This window comes from Danio rerio, chromosome 17 (genome assembly GCF_052040795.2).
Source record: "Danio rerio strain M-AB ecotype USA chromosome 17, GRCz13ab, whole genome shotgun sequence".
NCBI classification, from domain to species: Eukaryota; Metazoa; Chordata; class Actinopteri; order Cypriniformes; family Danionidae; genus Danio; species Danio rerio.
The window spans coordinates 21,473,080-21,492,525 of record NC_141037.1 but is presented as its reverse complement, the minus strand read 5'-3'; the positions used below and the strand labels follow the sequence as shown (position 1 = coordinate 21,492,525).

Below are 19,446 nucleotides of genomic sequence, written 5' to 3'. Positions count from 1 at the left end.
AGCTGGTTAATTAAATTGGATTATTAGTTTTTCTCAGTGACTTTGGTGCATGTCTCGCACTACTCACATTCGCACAACAGTTAATGCATTTCTCAAAACAGTTTGTCGTTTGTGCACATCATAGTAGCAGTTTCTCATTCCTTCCAATAAATTGCAAATGCTTTTATACATGCATCAATTGCTTATTTGCTTGCATACAACTCTGCTGTTTTATAACATTTTCATTTGCTTTCATGACAGTCAAAATTACCTAAACTTGTGAATGCTGAATAGTCATTCCATATAAAACTAATAGTCCTCAAATCATTACTTGAGTCATTACATACAAAAATGTTGAACTAGTTGTCAAAATCTGTCAAGCTAATATTATAAAAGATTTTTAAAAATTTCCTGAAAATGTCTTCTAAATTGAACAATTTCATGAATGATTTACAAACCTGTGTATGTCACCAAAATCTGACTTTTTTTGCATTGGAAATAATGTACAGAGTAAACTGTCATAATGGAAACATGACAAAGCCATTTGACTATCTTGTTCATAAACAAAGGAGTCAGAACTTTTCATCTTGATGATACTGACACTTTGATTGGCATCATACTTTGCTTTTAAGGAATGAGCTATCCATTTTGAGCAAGTGACGTGCTTTTGCATGTTATCAGCTAGGTTTTGCAGTTTGTACTAATTGTTTTAAGAAATGCATTAACTGTTGTGCAAATGTAAATAGTGTTGTGAGAAATGCAACAAAACCACTGAGAAAAACTAATCTGTGGTCGCCACAACGAAATGAACCAACAAATTATCCAGCATTTGTTTTACGCAGTAGATGCCCTTGCAGCTGCAACCCATCACTGGGAAACATCCATACACACTCATTCACACACATACACTATGAACAATTTAGCGCACACAATTCATCTATACTGCATGTCTTTAATTTTTTATTGAACATAGTAATGTATAACAACTTGGCATCATCAGTACAGATTTACATTACAAATAAGGAACAAATAATATGTTACATAAAATAATTATAAGGAAAATAATACATAACTAAATGTAAAAATGGGGCTAGGAGTTTCCCTGTAATTCATACGTTTCTATCAAAGACAGAAGATTAAATGCACTTTTTGTTTCCTATATTTTAATGGGTTTTATATATGAAAGAATCCCATTATAAAAAGCACAAAACATTGGTTTCACCTTCAAATATTTAGCTTTTAATACTTTCAAATATATTCCAACCATATTGTTGTTGATTAGAAAGGCATCTTTCCTAATGTCTATTACAAGTCAATAAATGATGTCATTCACATTAAAGATCCTGAGGAGTAGAATCTTTGGGTAAAGCCAGTCATGATCACCCACAAACATAGGGACCCGTATTATGCGTTCTGCATTCGCGCCAGAGTTCATATTCGACCCACGTAGGATGAAATGATTGGTCTCGCGACTGGCCAATCAGAGCGCAGCATTAGTCTGTAAACAAAAGATTTCGTCAGTGTTTTCCAGGAGCGCGATATTGTCTCTAATGTTTTTCAGCACCTACAGCCTTTGGTCTATTGCCTTCTCTTTAGAAACAAACAAATAACATTTAGTAAACACTACATTCAGAAGAGTGAACAATATTTAAAGGAACAACAATGTCAGCGCAAAAAGTTATTCCTAAGGAAGAAAGTCTGCACGGTAAGTTATGCAACTTGGCTCGATTAGATAATGTGCCAGCATCAAAAGCTAACGAAATCAACAGGGCTGTTAAAAGCTGCAGTGACTTGTTTATTCGTATTCCTGGGTTTTACACAAATCATGTTTTCTGTTATAAATCTCAACAATGCAGAAGTTTGTGTCATACTGCCAAGTCAGCAGCTTCTTGTTTGCTAAAACAAACACTTGCTCTATTTTTGTTAGTACAAATGTTTGTTAACGCTCAAAAGGCGTTCACAGTGACCCCATATTCTCTCAACCAATTATATTGAGATTTATTGACTTGCATACAAACGACATGACGGTTTTTGACATACTTTTGGATCTTTTTTACACCAAGGGTAGTTCAGCATGTATGATTAATGTAAAGCTTTATCTGAAAGACGAAATTAGCCGTTCATTATTCTCTAAGTTGCTGTTCTCAAGACTTTCTAGTTACCTTGATTTACTTTTCCCATCCAGACTCGTGGGTAGAGCTTCATTTTGATTCAAGTAGTGAACACAGTGAGGACACTCCAGCCCTGTCTGATATCATGGATCTGGAGAAAATGCTTCTGGAAGCACAGAGGGAATCTAGCAGTAGTTCACGAACAAGCTCTCACTGTAGCAGGTAGTGTACAAGGCTTTTTATAAGGCTTTTTAAAAGATCCAGTGATTATTCTAAATACAGTGGTTTTTGTGATTTATTTCCCCCTCCTAGTCCCAGACGTGTCCAGACACCTCCCCTCATTAACACAGCTGTCTTCAACACACATACCATTGCACAGGTAAAATGGGTTCATAACTTTGCCATTATAAATAAAAACCTTTTAAATATTGAATTGTGTTAGTCATCCACAAAATTTATATAAAATGCATTTAATTGCAAATGAAAGTGATTACATAAATGTTTCAAAATAAGTCATGTGGAAATAAAATGTCAAAATATGGGTGAAGTAATGTTCTATCATCATCATTTGGACCTGTTAATATATTTATGTTAAAAATATAATGTTTTAATATGTCATTTTTTTCTCAAACAGTTTCTATGTGCTTCTCTATAAAAAATAGGCCTGTAAGGGATAAATTTGAGGGGCTGATTAAAAATAAAATTTCTGAAGAAGTGAATGAAATTAAGTATCCTGGCATAACTCTAGACGTTAATTTAAAATTTGATAGTCATGTTAAAAATATGGTGACGCAGTGGCGCAGTAGGTAGTGCTGTCGCCTCAACGCAAGAATGTCGCTGGTTCGAGCCTCGGCTCAGTTGGCGCTTCTGTGTGGAGTTTGCATGTTCTCCCTGCGTTTGCGTGGGTTTCCCCCAAGTCCAAAGACATGCAGTATAGGTGATTAGGTAAATTGTCCATAGTGTATAATTGTGTGTGGATGTTTCCCAGAGATGGGTTGCGGCTGGAAGGGCATCTTCTGTGTAAAAACGTGCTGGATAAGTATGGGTTTCATGAATGAATAAATGTTAAAAATATAAGAAGGTTTCCTTTTTATTAGAAGGTTTTTAATAAATCAAACTGTGAAATTACACATGCACACAATGATATTCTCTCACTTGACGTATTGCATTACATCATGGTTACAAGCCTCTTCAACTACATTGAAGCCTATTGACTATCGATTTATAAACAAGCAGTTAAAATGTTGGACTTAAAGCCAATGCAATGACATCATTGTGATGTTTTATGTAAACTTAACCTTTTATAGTTTTAATAAATGTAATTATCTTACATTAGCTTTTAAACGTTTAAATGATCATGTTCCAATGGTGGTTTCAAATCTAATCAGTAGGCCTCAAACCTCTCACAGAGTCACACGAGCAAGTGCTAATGGTCACTGTCTAGTGCCAAAGTGTAAGACCTCATTTGGCCAGTCTGTTTTCTCTGTTAAGGGGTGCCAAATTGTAGAATGATTTATCCGTTAGCCTAAAATTAGAAAGTAATATAAATATTTTTAGTAGTGTTCTTAATAAGTGGTTAAAACAAAACAGTTTTTACTGCTTTTGCCCTCAGTAATTTTGTGTAAAGAATTATTATATTCTTATAATGTTATAATAATGTTGTTAATAATAATAATTATATTATAATGTTGTTTATATGTATCTATTTTATTTTCATTTTGTCAAGCCTCCTGTGGACAGATGTTGATGCAAAACATCAACAATTGAACAAATGCATTTGGTTGTCCAGTGTGATCGTGATGTCAAATGAAAATTAAAAATATAAACATTTTTTTTTTTTATAATCAAAAGAGAGACCTTTATATAATTATTATTTTATTATTGTTTTCTTTACAATATTTTAATTTGGACTGATTAAATGCTTTTCTGCTTTCAAAATTGAAAAAAAGTAATAATTCACTTAGAAACTATGTGAAATAGGCTTGAGTTATTGTGCTTCATTACAATAATATTTGTTTTTTTATTTTGGATTTTATTTTAACAAAAATAGCTGTAGTTAACAGTACTTACGCTGATTTACTACAGTCAGCTCATATTTTTTTATGTTGTTCATATTTTATTCTGAAAAAGAACAAACATAAAAAGTGATTAAACAAAAAAAAAAAAAACATATCATGAATGTATATTTACTGTAGTAAACTGCTTTATAGAGAAGTGTTAAAAGGACCATTTTCTCCAGGCATTTGGAACCAAAGTTGAATAATTTAAGAAAATGGCAGCACCATTATTTTATTATTACACAAATTTATAAATCTTTTAGTGACTTCAGCAATCTGTTTAGCATTTTATGCATTTTTTAGTCATAAAAATGGAGGAAAAGTATGTAGTAAAGAATTATAAAACAATAAATATACCTTTATAGCATTTACACTGCAAAAACTGCTTTTCTTACTTAGATTTTTTGTCTTCTTTCTAGTCCAAATATCTAAAAATTCTTAAATCTTTTTTTTTTTTTTTTTTTTTTGAATAAATTTTTTACAATTAGTTTTTAGAATGAATTTGCTAATATGCAGTGAGTTTTTCCTTCAAACAAACGAAATAGCCAGTGGGGTTAGAAAAATAATCTTATGTCAAAAGAAAAACAAGATTATTTTTTCTGAAAACAAGACAATAAGTTTTGCTTGTGTAGAAAATTCTTCTTGATTTAAGATTTTTTTATTATTATTTGGACTAGAAACTAGACAAAAAAATCCCATCAATCTCTCAATCTCATTTCATCACTATTTATGTTCATATTTCTTCTAAAAAATATATATTTCTGAAATTTGGTTGATTTGCCACAAAATGACCCAGATCTATTTTCACAACCATGTGTTCACCCTTAAACATGCTTTTATAAAACAGAATCACACACTAACAGTTTGATTAGACATCAGTAGTAGTAAAATGACCAAATGATCTGAATGCATTGTTAACTTTTCCACTTTCTCTTCTAGGGGGAAGTTGTGCTGGAGAGCAAACAGGAAGCCGAAGCTGTTGCAAGGATCAGCGACTGGTCCAGTCGGCCAGAAAACATACCACCCACAGCATTTATAATTAAACGGCCAAAGCGGAACAGAATATGCAACACAAACACAGACAAAGATGACAAGGAGATCGACAGAGATTTGCTGAAGTTACTGCTGCCTTCTCTGGTTTTGACACACATCCTCATGCTTGGATTGGGGTGAGACAACTTTGCATTTATAAAGCCCGACCTCTTGCTTATCACTCTTTTGTTCACTCTTGCTATTTTTAATCTGTCTCTGCAGGATCTGTATTGGACGGCGCCTCTCAACCCAGTGCTCTACTATCTGAATCAGCAGATAAAGTTTGTGTCAGTGTCGCTCTGTGAGATCCTCTCTAGAAAAAGCCTCACAGCCTTTTGTTTTCCTCCAGGAGATGTAAGAGAACACTGAAAATATCATGAGAGATAAAAACTCTCAGTATTGTTTTTCTTTGGTTATCCTGTGGGGACTTTGGCTCAGAATTAAGAAATGTTAATCCCGTCCTTAAGGGTATCGGATTAGATTAACCAGGAAATAGGCCTGATAGATTTCAGATTTTTTGATTATTGTTACTATAAAGGCATGAGGATTATTACGATTTCTTTTTTATTATTTAATGGCCAGGTCACATTATAGTCCTTTCAAGTGGCCGTTTTTGTAGCATTTCAAATCATTATTTTTGGAAAATGTAAATCTATGTTAAACGGAATATTTAGAGCTGTATAAAAACATATTCTGATGTTTTTTCTAATATGACGTGCTAAAAAAGACAATAAACAGTGCTGCCGAAATAACAATGTTCCAATTAAGTCATGCTTAAATGATTCAGTTTTTGCATCCAAGTTAATAAAATCTGCTACACTTATTACTTATCAATTATCTTATTTTATCAATTGTCTCAGAGTTTTTATTTTTAATTAATTGGTGGACAGTTCCAGGTTCAGAATATTAACAGTTTCACTCTCTTTAGGTGTAATGCCAAAAAAATGCATCCTCTCATTTGACAGTATACGGATGGCGTTTGCATTAGGAGGCGATAGGTGTGGTCTTCTACAATACAATATAGAACATCACAGTTGTGACACTTCAGTGTGTGATGCATGATCTAGCACAGAGATGTCCAAACTAGGGCCTGTGGGCCAAAGTTGGCCCATGGTAACCTTTGATTTGGCCCACCATCCCATCTGAGATGAGAGGTAAAAGGATTGGGATGGTTAAGAGATTGTCCTAGTGATTGATTAGAGATTTTGTTTGTTTTATTGTTAAAATCGAACTAGAATTAAATGTTTCAATTAAATCTTGTTTTCCCAGTGTTGGGTTGCAGCTGGAAGGGCATCCACTGCATAAAACGTATGCTGGATAAGCTGGCGGTTCACTCCACTCTGGCGACCCCTGATTAATAAAAGGACTAAGTCGAAAAAAAAAAAGAATGAATTATTTAAATATTGTCAATTATTTTAGCTTAAATGTTCATACTTTCACCTAATGGATTGAGGACAATGCAGAGACTTTGGTGAGTAAATCAGGGCAAAGGCAGACTCTGCTTGACTAGTGTATTCAGCACTGATCTCCACTGTTCACTGTTATGTTTTTATTGCATTACATTATCGTTTTAAATGTTATACTGCATTAGTTAATACAATTTAAAGAAATGTTTTTTTTTATATTATGAACTAAATAAAAAATGACCCATGGCAAATTTAATGTAATATAGTTTGATATATCTGCCTTTGTCTCATGGCTCAATGATATTTGGTTTTTGGCCCTTTATCTGAAAAGGGTTGGGCACCCCTGATCTTTACACCTAAAATAGTATTGTGTTTTGTACTGGCCTTTTGTGGACACCAGGTGGCGCTTTAACCCAAATTTTCAGAGACTTTGCTTTTTTGGAATTGACTGTTCTAATAAATGAATAACTTCTAATAATTAATAGATGTAAAGGTACCCTATATATGTTTTTAAAACAGTCAGCAACAGTTATACAATTAACAGCAACATGGATTTTGTAAAGGCAATCAGTTTTTGCTGTTTCTTCACAGAGGGCGCTTCAGAGCTATAACATTGGCGGTAAGAAGAGAACGAACAATTCCAATAGTTCTTGTGTGTTATTTTGAAATATTGTGTAGAACTGCTTTTATTTCTTTATTTTATTATTGTATTGTATATATCTCCTGCTTCTATTTCTATTTATTTTCCTGTGGCTATAATTATTTTCAGTAAAAATTGAAGACTTGGAAAAGTTTGAACGGCGCAGGAGGTTTTCAGTGCTGATTTTCCAATGTGTAAACGTTTTTTAAAACCTGCAGGGGTTTATGGTTATTTGCACACATATTAACCTCACGGCATGATTATGATGTTCGAAACTACTTTTGAAGTTTCAAAACTTCATGGAATATGAAGATTTGCATGTATAAGAAGATAGGATGTGCAGATAATGCGTTATTTTATTTATAACATAAGTAAAATTGAGACAAGTCCGATCAGAACAAAAACTGTAAAAAAAAAAAAAAAAAAACAGCTGACAAATTAACTCTTTTAAATAAGACTAATAGTATTAATAGCCTACTAATAATATTATTGCCGGTTGATAATTTGTCGCAATTTATTGTCAGTGGTATTTTGTAAAGAAATCTGAAACTACATTTTAAAAATCAATCACGCTTTACCATCATCAGATAATGCACTAACTAACAATGAGCAATAGCCTATTAATATTTGTTAATATGATATATTAGCTAATATGGCCTAGACAGGCCTAATAATAATCATTTTTTTTAATTTTTTTTTTCAGTTAGCTCAGATTAATTTAGCATAATATTTACTAATGTATTTTTAAAATCAAAAGTCGTATAATGATGACTTAATAACTTTATTAGAAAAATATTTTATGTTAACGAATCGTGTTTAACTAATGTAAGTTCCTGTGAAATTTCTATTTTTTTTTTTTTTTTTGATGCGTCGCTCCGTTTCAGCTTGATTGATGTTGTGCGTCACAGCCACGCCCATATACCATATTAATACATCCATCAACTCTTATTCTCCTGCGGATTGTCTTACGGGGTCCTGAGGGAGAAGGAAGCTCGACATCCGCCTGGTCTCTGAGATGAAGCAGGAGGTCAGAGGGTCATCTGCAGGGTCAGCAGTCTCCTGGCTGCACACACACAGCAGTCTCTCCACACAGAGGTAAGAAGATGAATGCACTTCTCTGCTGTTTATTCCGTCATACACTTTCATGAACAACTTCATTTGCAAGTTAAAGCAAGTTTACAGAATTGGCGTTGTGCTTGTCAGCATCATCCTGACTGCTTTTGTGGATACGGTTAGGTCCCACATTATATTAGATGGCTTTACTTAAGAAGTAAAGTAAATAAATAAGGCACAACGTTGCCTTTTGTGTTGCAAAACATATGAGCAATTTATTTTTTACATTTCACCCGCAGTATTTTCTATAGCAATAAAATATTAGTAAACTTATGAAAAACCATACCTGTAAAAATTACATGCTTGGATGCTTTTAATTAATATTACAGGGTAAATATACATAGATTAAATGAAATACGGACACCATTAAATGAAGAGTGACTTTTTTTGCTGCTGTTTTATTGATTATTCAGTTTATTATTTTTTGATTAATTCAGTTGAGACTAGAGAGGGGTTTTGTGGATATGCTAAAGAACACAATTTAAACAGGTTATTATATTAAAGTTATTTTAATTAAAGGTTTGTATACTTAAATGACACTTAATATAAAAAGAGACGTGGTCACTTGGTTTCTCTGCAGATGTCATTTATAATGTGTGGATTTAACTAAAATTCTAATATTTGTTGTTTTTTATAACAGTTTTTGTATTAAAATGTTGAGTTTTTAGTAAAAATTCATGAATTTTAGCTCCTCTGAAGCTAAAACATTAGTATTGTCTAAATATAAATGCTATTCTCTATTTTATTTTACATTTAGAAGAATATTCACAAGCTGTAGGCTATTGTAGAAATCTTAATTTGCACATATTCTAATAAGCTAAATACTAGTATCTTGCAAAATAACTACTTAAATAGGATACTGTAATCATGGAAAAAGACAAAGGAAATTAGTCATTAAAACTATTGTTTAAAAAAATATATTTTAATATGATAAGATATATACATTTTTAGTGGTATAAAGGTAAGAGACAAGCAAAGGTATCTTAATTTTTTTAATAGTAGGCTAACTCTTATGAGAAATCTATATTACTCTGGAATCCAGTTTGCTATAGAAAGTTTGCTTCTTTCAAACATTGTGCAAATTATTTCAATTTAAATGACTTAGAACAATTGTTTCTGTTCCCGGCAGAGATGTTGGTCTTGCCCGAGCACACTTCGAGAAACAGCCGCCTGCAAACCTGCGCAAGTCAAACTTCTTCCACTTTGTTTTGGCTTTATATGACAGTCAGGGTCAGTCTGTGGAAATAGAGCAGACCACATTTGTGGATTTTGTTGAAAAAGACAAGGTGAGGAGAAATGTGGAAAGAATCAAACATATTTTAAGAATGACAAAATAAGAAAAGCATATATTGATTTGTCCATTTATGATTTAGGAACCAGTGAGTGAAAAAACAAACAATGGAATCCATTACAAACTTCAGTTACTCTACAATAATGGTGAGTACTTTATATATTACCCATGTTTTTTAAGAAACATAAATGATGTTCAGTGCTGATCTTGTGCTATTTCGCTTTTTAGGTGTCAGAACAGAGCAAGATCTCTACATCCGTTTGATAGACTCTGTGACCAAACAGGTAAAGCATTGTATGTACATTTACACTTTTTAGTACTTTACTTTTAGTGCTGAAAGATTGTAATAGTCAAGAATATTTTTTAAAACCCAGCAGTTTTGTTTTGTTAAGTATTATTGTTAATAACTTAACATATGATGGTTACACTTAACAATAAGCTAAGCAATAAGTTGATGTACTTACTAACGTGAACAAACAATGAGCAATACATTCATTCCAGTATTTAATCATCTTTGCTAACATTGGTTTATAAAATAGTTCATGTTACCTCACAGTGCATGAACTAATGCTAACAATAATTATCTGTATTGTATTAAAGCATCAGTAAATGTTGAACTATGATTAATTGTTCTGAATTGTTCATTCTAATGTCATGTTAGAAAATGCATTAATTAATGAAACCTTAATGTGTGATTGATATAAAGTAATATTCTTATGTTTTACACAGGGATAGAGCACATAGATATGACATGTACACTGAAATGATTACTAGATGTTTATTTATTTTGCTTTACATAACAATCTGCTGTTTCTCAGGCAATTGTGTTTGAAGGTCAGGATAAAAACCCTGAGATGTGCCGTGTTCTTCTCACGCATGAGACGATGTGCAGGTAACTTGTATCTCTACAACATGCTGAAATAAAACGGTCTTATATATATATATATATATATTGTCTTTGTTTTAGCATATTTTACAGTTGATGATGAAGTAATAATTGTGTATATGTATGTGTAAACTTTTACAGCCGATGTTGTGATAAAAAAAGCTGTGGAAACAGAAATGAAACACCATCAGACCCTGTCATTATCGACAGGTAGGCCAATCGTAAAATTTTAATTAAATGATAAAATGTGTTACTCGGGACCACAAAACCAGCCATGAGCGACATTTATTTATTTTTTATTGAAATATCACCTGAATCTCTGTTATTAAAAAAAAAGAAAGAAAAAAACACTTATGACTAATTTTGTAGTGTAATTTTCCCCCCTATTTATTTATGGTTTGTTAGAATTTGAACAAGATACAATTATTTGTATATCTGTAATCTGATGGTTAAAAGAAAAATCTAAAACATTAAAAAAATCTGTATTAAAGGTGTCTATATGTAAAGCTTAGCAATGCACATTACTGATCAAAATTAGAATTTTCTTTTTTCATTTAAAGTAGGAAATGTACAAAGTATATTCATGAAAAATCATGTGCTTAATCTTCTAATGATTTTTAGCATAAAAAAACAATAATTTTTACTACAATCTTATTTGGTTATTGCAAAAAGTATCCCTTTACAACAATGCTTTGTTTTTGTGGTCCAGGGTCACAATTATGTACTGTTTATATTCTTTCATCTCTCCAGATCTCGCTTTCTGTCTTTTCACATCATTTTCTCAGTGACTCTTTTTCTCCGTCCCCTGATCCACACATACCTTCACACATTTGTAGCGCAAAGATGTCTGTCTTGCCCTTAAAATAATGCCCATTTTCTTTTTATCACATGCTTATTCTAGATTCTTCTTGAAGTTTTTTCTCAAATGTAATCAAAATTGCCTGAAGAACGCAGGAAACCCGCGAGACACACGCCGTTTCCAGGTACACACATAGTTTCTGTGTAAACATGATGGATGCTGATGTACTGTGATATCTTTCTGTGCATTTTTTTTGTAAAAGTAACTGTGCGTTGCAGGTGCTGGTCTCCACAACAGCCTCTGTTAAGGCCCACATTCTAGCCATTTCGGATAACATATTTGTCCACAACAATTCAAAGCATGGAAGAAGAGCAAGACGATTTGAGTTGATTGAAGGTACAGCGATCAAACATATTTGCAACTTTGGAATTGATATAACTCATAGAAGTGGAAAAATGTACAAATAATTTAAATGCAGTTAAAGGTGTCTTCAAATGACAATATACAGTTAAATGCATTCTATCAAAAAAAGAGAAATAAAATAAAAGCAATAAAAATTATTTAGTTAATAATCTGTTTTTGCTAATGACCTCTTCATAAATGAAAAATATATGTATTGATTGATTGATTGATTGATTGATTAATTGATTAATTGTAGTGATTTGTACTCTGTGTCTGTAATGTGCAAACCCTGTGTGTAGCTGAGATCCCCTGCATTAAGGCCATCAGTCCGAGTGAAGGCTGGACTTCAGGTGGAGCGTCAGTGATTATTATTGGAGATCAGTTCTTCAGTGGTCTACAGGTGGTTTTCGGAACAATGCTGGTCTGGAGTGAGGTGTGTATTAAAGAATAACTATAAATACTTTTTTTTTCATTTTAGCCTTTTCACTTCACTTATTCGCCATATGTTACCGACAGATTTGCATTGCTTTTGAATCTTAATCTTAACATATGTTGCAATGCATGAATGTGAGGCTCTATTAGAATGAGATCTGCACATGATGAGGAAGTAAAGTTAATCTGTTTTCTTCTAAATTCCTACTTCATTTTTTGTTGTAGGTGATCACACCACATGCGATTCGAGTGCAGACTCCACCTCGTCACATCCCTGGGGTTGTAGAGGTCACTTTGTCCTACAAATCCAAACAGTTCTGCAGGGGAGCTCCGGGACGCTTCGTTTACACTGGTGACCATTTTTGAGTTTGCACTAAACATTGACTAGATTTGGAGAACTCTTTCTGTTTCTGCAAATAAATAAACAGTATATTTCATTGAAGCCTGCACATCCTCTGACATTCTTTCACATGTTTTGTTGTTTTATGAATTCTTTTTTCCCTGTTTTAGCTTTAAATGAGCCAACTATTGACTACGGGTTCCAGCGGCTGCAGAAGGTCATTCCTCACCATCCTGGCGATGTGGAAAGACTGCCAAAAGTGAGCCAGAAATGCTGACAAAAGTTGACTTTACTGTGAATAATTGTTGGGACCTTTGAAATCAATTTACTTCCTAGCAAACTCTATTTTAACTACTCTACATTCTGCTATAAATGTTTGGGGTTTTTTCAAAGTTTGAAGATGTACTGAAGTAATGTTGTGAATGATATGTTGTGTTTTAGATTATATATTTACTTACACAAACATTTGGATTTCAGCAATGTGTTAATAAATGTTGAACTATGATTAATAAATGCTGCCGATAGTGATGCTGAGTTGACTTCATACTCGTATATATTCGTAGGGGAAATCTGTTTATTTCCTAACTAACTTCATTTTAACTTCTCTATATTCTGTTTTAAATGTTTAAATGAATCTTCATATCTGTTCAATTGTATTTACATTTCTAAAAAATTTGTACTCATGATTTTTTTTTATGTTTGTTTTTAATTATCAGGAGGTCTTGCTGAAGAGAGCAGCTGATCTCATAGAGACTTTTTATGGAGCGCCTCAGAACAACCAGGTGAACATAACATTTCAATTTATATTTTCGTTGCAACTGATCAGTTAGTTATGCATATAAACATGAAACAGAAGTTATATAATTTCTATAGAGCTCAACAGTGAGGTTCCAGAATTAAAAACTTACTTTATTTTCTATATATGGATTAAATGATAAAATAAAAACAATGTATGATAAACATTTTGTTATAGATTTGAGGCTGTTAATCGATTGTTTTTTGTTGTACTCATCTGTTCAAATTAATTCAATTTATTTAATATTTAATCATATTTAATAGCAGATTTCATGCAGAAAAATTACATTACCCATAATTCACAGAGAACTTTGCACCATGAATAAATGAATGCATTTACATTTGGTCATTTAGCAGACGCTTTTGTTTATAATGACTTAAAATTGAGGAGGCATTCAGTAACTCAATAAGAAGAGGCAATACACTTATGGCCTGTTTCCACTGTGGTGCAGTACGGTATGGTACGGGTCACCTTTATCAAGCTTGCGGTTCCACTGCTAAAAGGGTACCAATGGTACTCTTTTGGTAGGCGTAGTGTACGACGGAAAATTTTAGTCAGCGTCATTTTCGCTTGAGAGAATGCTGTACGTTCACATATCGATATGAGAAACACTTCTCACAAAACAAATGCTTTATACACATAAACACTTCAGTATAAATATTCATTATTAACCTTTCTATGAACATAATTTGATTATAACTGTCAAATGAAAATGATTAATGACAGTGTGAAATAGCCTACTGTAATGCCTGCAATTATATAAAATAAATTAATAAATAAATAAATGCTTGTTATTATATTTATATATTATTACGATGTAATGTCTTGGCTGTGTATTTAAAACATGGCGGTTCCTTTGTTTTCATTCTGGCTTGTTGGGCGAGCGAATGGCGTATCTTTGTAAACCAATAGCGTTCAGCTGTGCGTTTGTCTCCACCTTTTGGTACCCTTTGCAAAGACTGACCAAAAAGTGGTACGGTGCGGTTCGGTTTGGTACGCCTTTTGACAGTGGAAACAGCCATAAAAGCGTACTGAACCATACCATACCACTCAATGGAAACGGGCCATTAGTACACAGAGTATTGAGTAGGGGGAGTGTCTTTTTTTTCTTTTAAAAGAGAAGAGGGTTTCTACAGGTGGTTTGCCAAACCCACTCATCTGTGTGAACCTCAGATTGAACCAATATTTTTTTTTAAATGTTGAATGATCGTCTGGTGCAAATCTGTTGCAAGTGTTGATTTAAAATGCCGGCGAGATGAAAGTGGGTTTTCTACTGGTGGTTTGTCAAACCCATCACCCTGACTAATATGAGATATTTCTGTTGTCTCTAATTTATTTTTATTTTTTGATGCTTCTTGCTGTTTTTTTTAACTCAGCAGCAGAGTTCAACCTCAGGCTTTTACCTGTCTTTTTGTTCATGGATTGTAATGCTTTACTGAATATATAAAAAAATGAATAGTGAAAAATTGCTTCTGAAAAAGTGTTGCATTGTGATGCATATGTGACAACAGGAAATTATTTTGAAGCGTGCATCTGACATAGCCGAGGCATTAAACAGCATCCCTCGAAACCCATCGCACACAAATCCACATGGGATGATGGCTGTAAACTCCTATGATGGTCAGTTAAGCTTGAACACAGAGGTTTCCCAGCAGGATGCAGAACGAGGTATGCAGAATGTTCAGTACACGTGAAGATGCTACACGTGCTCCAGTCGTTTGTTTTAATGTATGTCTTATTGTCTCTTTCAGCGAGTTTCAACAGGAGTTCAAACACTGGCTTTATTGAAGGCAGCACATCCCAACAGTCTGAATTCAACAACACCAACATGTGCATGAATGGACTCACACATTCACACTCAAACACACACCTGTCCGGACACACACAAACACACACACGCCCCGCTGTGCCAAATTTCTCTATGGCTGCCACACAAGTGTTCAAAGACAGTCCCACAGTGAACACACAGCACTATGTAGGTAAGAACATACTTTTCTCTCTTTTTGTGAGGCCTTGAAAACCAACTAAAATATTAAGAATTTAAAAAAAAAAATCAACCTTCAACATTTATCTGTAAAAATACTGATTTGATATTTTAAAAAGTTTCTGTTTAAAATACAGTTGAATTTTGAATGCATTTAAATTGCAGATACTTTATTACTTTTTTGCATTTGTTACTTATAGATGACACAACCCAAAAAGCAGTTTAACATTTATAAATTCTGCAGTTATGTTCATACAAAATATATATTTGACCCATTTTAGTGAAGATTACTAAAACAACAACTACTCCATATTCTACTATGGACACACTGCTGTCTTCAGTGGTTGTGTCTGTGTGTGTGTGTATATATATATAAAATCACTGGCCACTTTATTAGGTACACTTTACTAGTACCGGGTTGAACCCCCTATTGCCTTAATCCTTCTTGGCATAGGTTCAACAATGTAATGGAAATATTCCTCAAAGATTTTGGTTCATATTGACATGATAGTATCATGCAGTTGCTGCAGATTTGTCAGCTACACATCCATGAAATGAATCTCCCATTTCACCACGTCCCAAAGGTTGGAACTGTGGAGGCCATTTGAGTACAGTGAACTCATTGTCATGTTCAAGAAACCAGTCAGAGATGATTCACGCTTTATGACATGGTGCATTGCTGGAAGTAGCCATCAGAAGATGGGTACGCTGTGGTCATAAAGGGATGGACATGGTCAGCAACAATACTCAGGTAGACTGTGGCATTGACACGATGCTCAATTCGTACTAATGGGCCCAAAATGTGCCAAGAAAATATCCCCCACACCATTACACCACCAGCACCAGCCTGAACTGTTGATACCAGACAGAATGGATCCATGCTTTCATGTTGTTGACGCCAAATTCTGACCCTACCATCTGAATGTCACACCAGACCAGACTCATCAGACCAGGCAACGTTTTTCCAATCTTCTGTTGTCCAATTTTGGTGAGCCTGTGCGAATTATAGCCTCAGTTTCCTGTTCCTAGCTGACAGGAGTGGCACCCGCCCGGTGTGATCTTCTGCTGCTGTAGCCCATCTGCCTTAAGGTTCAATGTGTTTTGCGTTGAGAGATGCGAGTAGTTATTTGGGTTACTGTTGCCATTCTCCTTTACTTGGATCAACAAGGCATTTGCGCCCACAGAACTGCCGCTCACTGGATAGTTGTGCATGAAAACTCCCAGTAGATGAGCAGTTTCTGAAATACTCAGACCAACCCATCTGGCACCAACAACCATGCCACGTTCAAAGTCACCTAAATCACCTTTCTTCCCCAATCTGATGCTCGGTTTGAACTGCAACAGATCATCTTGACTATGTCTACATGCCTAAAAGCATTGAGTTGCTGCCATGTGATTGGCTGATTACAAATTTGTGTTAATAAAGTGGCCAGTGAGTGTATATATATGATATATATGCTGGTGATTTTAGGTCTTCATTTTAAAAGAATAGCTCACCCAATTTTACCCTTTTTCCTCAAAAGAACTTTAACAATTTTTTTTAGCTTATTTTAGAAAACAAGAACCTTTCTGATTTATGCAAGCACTCTGAGAGCCAGAAAACATTAAAGACAAAACTAAATTAATATATTATTTGCATTTTATGAACCAACAATGACAACAGTTTCACGTTAAAGTCTTTTTTAACATTCTTCTGAAAAAGTTACCTACTGTACATCTTAAATATGCTGGGCACTATAAAACTTGTAAAATTTCTTGATGACTTAAATTATTTAGTTTATTAAATTTAAAAATGTTATTGAAACCTGATTAACTGAGTTTGAGTAAACTATCATGGAATATGAATTGTTTGGTGAACAACCCCTTTAAACCTTCACTTTAAACCCCATCTTTCTCTTGTAATTATTTCTTTAGTGAAGCAGAAAAGTGCCTTTGCTCCAGTTCTGAAGCTGCACTAACAAAACCAAATTTCAAGTCTTCCTATCTGCATGGTGAGAGAACAACAAGCACACACACACATACTTATTCTAATTCTGTGATTCACTGACTCCTTGGAACCAAAAAATACACCCACAAAACCAAAATATATGGTTTTTGCTGTGCTTGTTGGGAGATTTGGGGATACACATTACAAGATACACAAACACACACATATACTCCCCTTGTCCATTAACATTGTCTCTTTTTTTACGGCTCAAAAAACATATGCTGTATGTGTAGGGAGTGCGAAAGTACACATACACATGGAGATTTGACAAGTGTGAACAGCAGACAGGCTCACGTCTATTTATTTATGTTTTTCAGCATTGCGTGGACTAAACACCAGTCAGACTCTCACATGGATAAACTGTCAAGATGTAGAAATGAAGAAGTCGTGCTCATTGTGATCAAGATATAACAACTTCTATTTCTTCATTCAATAATTCTTTCAGTTCAAGCAATATAAACATACAAATCTATATGTAAAATTATAAAATTGTTGCTTTTGCAGCTCTCCATTATTGATGTATTTATATTGTGTTCAAGCTGTGATTTATTAATATTGTCTGTGTATGGTTGTGTGTGTCTAACTGACTAGTATATTTCTATTCTATCACTATTAAATGTTTGGAGTCAATCATTTTTCTTAAAATGCATTTAATTGATATACATATTTAATTGATTAATATTGCAAACTATCCATGCAATCAAAATACAGTAACTGTAATAGATTAGATTTATAAGTATAATTTATAAAATAACTAAAATAGATTTAAATCTCTTTTACATCACACGATCCTTCAGAAATCATCCATTTGGTGCTTAAGAAACATTATTATTATTAAAGTTGAAATGGCTTCTAGATATTTTTGCGGCAAAGGTAGTATGTTTTTGACATTTTTAGTCAATTTGTCTTTAAAGTAAAAGAATTAAATGACAAAGTAAAAAATAATAAAAGAGTTCCCTTAACTTTTGATTCATTGTAACACTGAAAAATCTATGAACTTCTATAATCACTGAACCATCTGATGACAATGACACAAAGGATTTATTTTCAAGTGAAGATTGATATCAGTCCATGTCCCACATGCTTCCTGTTTCCACAAATCTATTCTTCATGTCTCATTAAATTCTCATCGAGCTTGAGTACTGGGTTTAGGGAGGAGGCTCTATTTGTTTTCTTTAAGATACTTCACTGAATTCTCAAATAATCTCTTCGTCATCCATCTGGTTTTACTATGAGGAGGAGACCTCAAAATAAAGGCAAATGCTGGAGATTGTCTGCCATAAGTCTGAGCGCATGAGTGAGTTCTCTCAGTGTATAATAGAGGCGGCACAACTGTGTAATAATAGTGTCATTGCCACATATAATGTTCATGCGGATGTTCAGCACCCTTCACAAACAGTATGCCAGTGATGAAAATAAAATTTCACACCACTAAACACATTTGTCTTGTCCTTTATGATATGATATGATGATTTCTGTTAATTTACACTTTTAAATATTACGTGACCTTGATCTTTTGATATTGAATTTTTTACTTTAATAAATGGCCTTTATTGACATTTGGCATCTAAAGTGCCTCTTAAATTAGCATTTTTCTCAGCCTCCTCTGATTGTGTTTAGTTATTTTACTTTAAATGCAATGAAAATAACCTATTCTTTGCACTAAAAGTAATTATTACTGAAACTACACACAACAGCCTGATAAAAATGCTCATTTTAGATGAAAATATTAGACGATACTTGAGAATTGTGCATTTAAACTCTTCATACATATATAAATAGAGTCAAATACCTTCAAATCATTAAATATTTCATAAAATATTTACAATTATGCTAGAAAAACACAAATTAGAATAAAATGAAAATTATACATATACAACACTACAATTGGGGGGGGAATATATATATATATATATATATATATATATATATATATATATATATATATATATATATATATATATATATATATATATATATATATATATATATTTTTTTTTTTTTTTTTTTATTATTTTTCCCCCCTAATTGTAGTGTTGTATAAGTATAATTTTCATTTTATTCTAATTTGTGTTTTTATATATATATATATATATATATATATATATATATATATATATATATATATATATATATATATATATATATATATATATATAAAATAAATAATTTAAAATGAATAACAATGTCA

At 33.1% G+C, this 19,446-nt stretch overlaps 2 protein-coding genes across 3 annotated transcripts; both read left to right on the top strand.

Annotated features, from left to right (window-relative positions):
• Nucleotides 1-1,466: 1,466 nt before the first annotated feature.
• On the top strand, nucleotides 1,467-5,931 carry bnip4 (BCL2 interacting protein 4). The gene is given in 5 exon segments (NM_212693.2): nucleotides 1,467-1,684; nucleotides 2,165-2,312; nucleotides 2,403-2,469; nucleotides 5,087-5,316; nucleotides 5,402-5,931. Coding segments are annotated over 5 exon segments (534 nt in total). The 5' UTR covers nucleotides 1,467-1,641; the 3' UTR covers nucleotides 5,448-5,931.
• A 1,056-nt stretch (nucleotides 5,932-6,987) lies between these two features.
• Nucleotides 6,988-18,691, top strand: ebf3b (EBF transcription factor 3b). 2 transcript variants are annotated; one of them, XM_087289183.1, is made up of 17 exons: nucleotides 6,988-7,204; nucleotides 8,206-8,320; nucleotides 9,468-9,624; nucleotides 9,712-9,775; nucleotides 9,858-9,913; nucleotides 10,448-10,521; nucleotides 10,657-10,725; nucleotides 11,417-11,498; nucleotides 11,593-11,710; nucleotides 12,016-12,149; nucleotides 12,374-12,500; nucleotides 12,659-12,747; nucleotides 13,205-13,270; nucleotides 14,796-14,952; nucleotides 15,036-15,263; nucleotides 17,183-17,259; nucleotides 17,573-18,691. In XM_087289183.1, exons 2-16 carry the CDS (start codon nucleotides 8,241-8,243, stop codon nucleotides 17,224-17,226), a joined length of 1,545 nt encoding a protein of 514 aa, XP_087145309.1. In that variant the 5' UTR covers nucleotides 6,988-7,204; nucleotides 8,206-8,240; the 3' UTR covers nucleotides 17,227-17,259; nucleotides 17,573-18,691. The 2 variants fall into 2 exon arrangements, with proteins under 2 accessions (XP_087145309.1, NP_001429492.1); NM_001442563.1 differs by lacking the exon at nucleotides 6,988-7,204 and having other exon boundaries at nucleotides 8,183-8,320.
• Nucleotides 18,692-19,446: the final 755 nt, after the last annotated feature.

Excerpts from the sequence above, each read along its gene's own strand:
- ebf3b (XM_087289183.1), top strand. The coding sequence starts at position 8,241 with ATGAAGCAGGAGGTCAGAGGGTCATCTGCAGGGTCAGCAGTCTCCTGG. Across the intron at positions 10,726-11,416 it reads GACCCTGTCATTATCGACAG|ATTCTTCTTGAAGTTTTTTC; the intron begins GTAGGCCAATCG and ends TGCTTATTCTAG. Across the intron at positions 14,953-15,035 it reads CCAGCAGGATGCAGAACGAG|CGAGTTTCAACAGGAGTTCA; the intron begins GTATGCAGAATG and ends TGTCTCTTTCAG.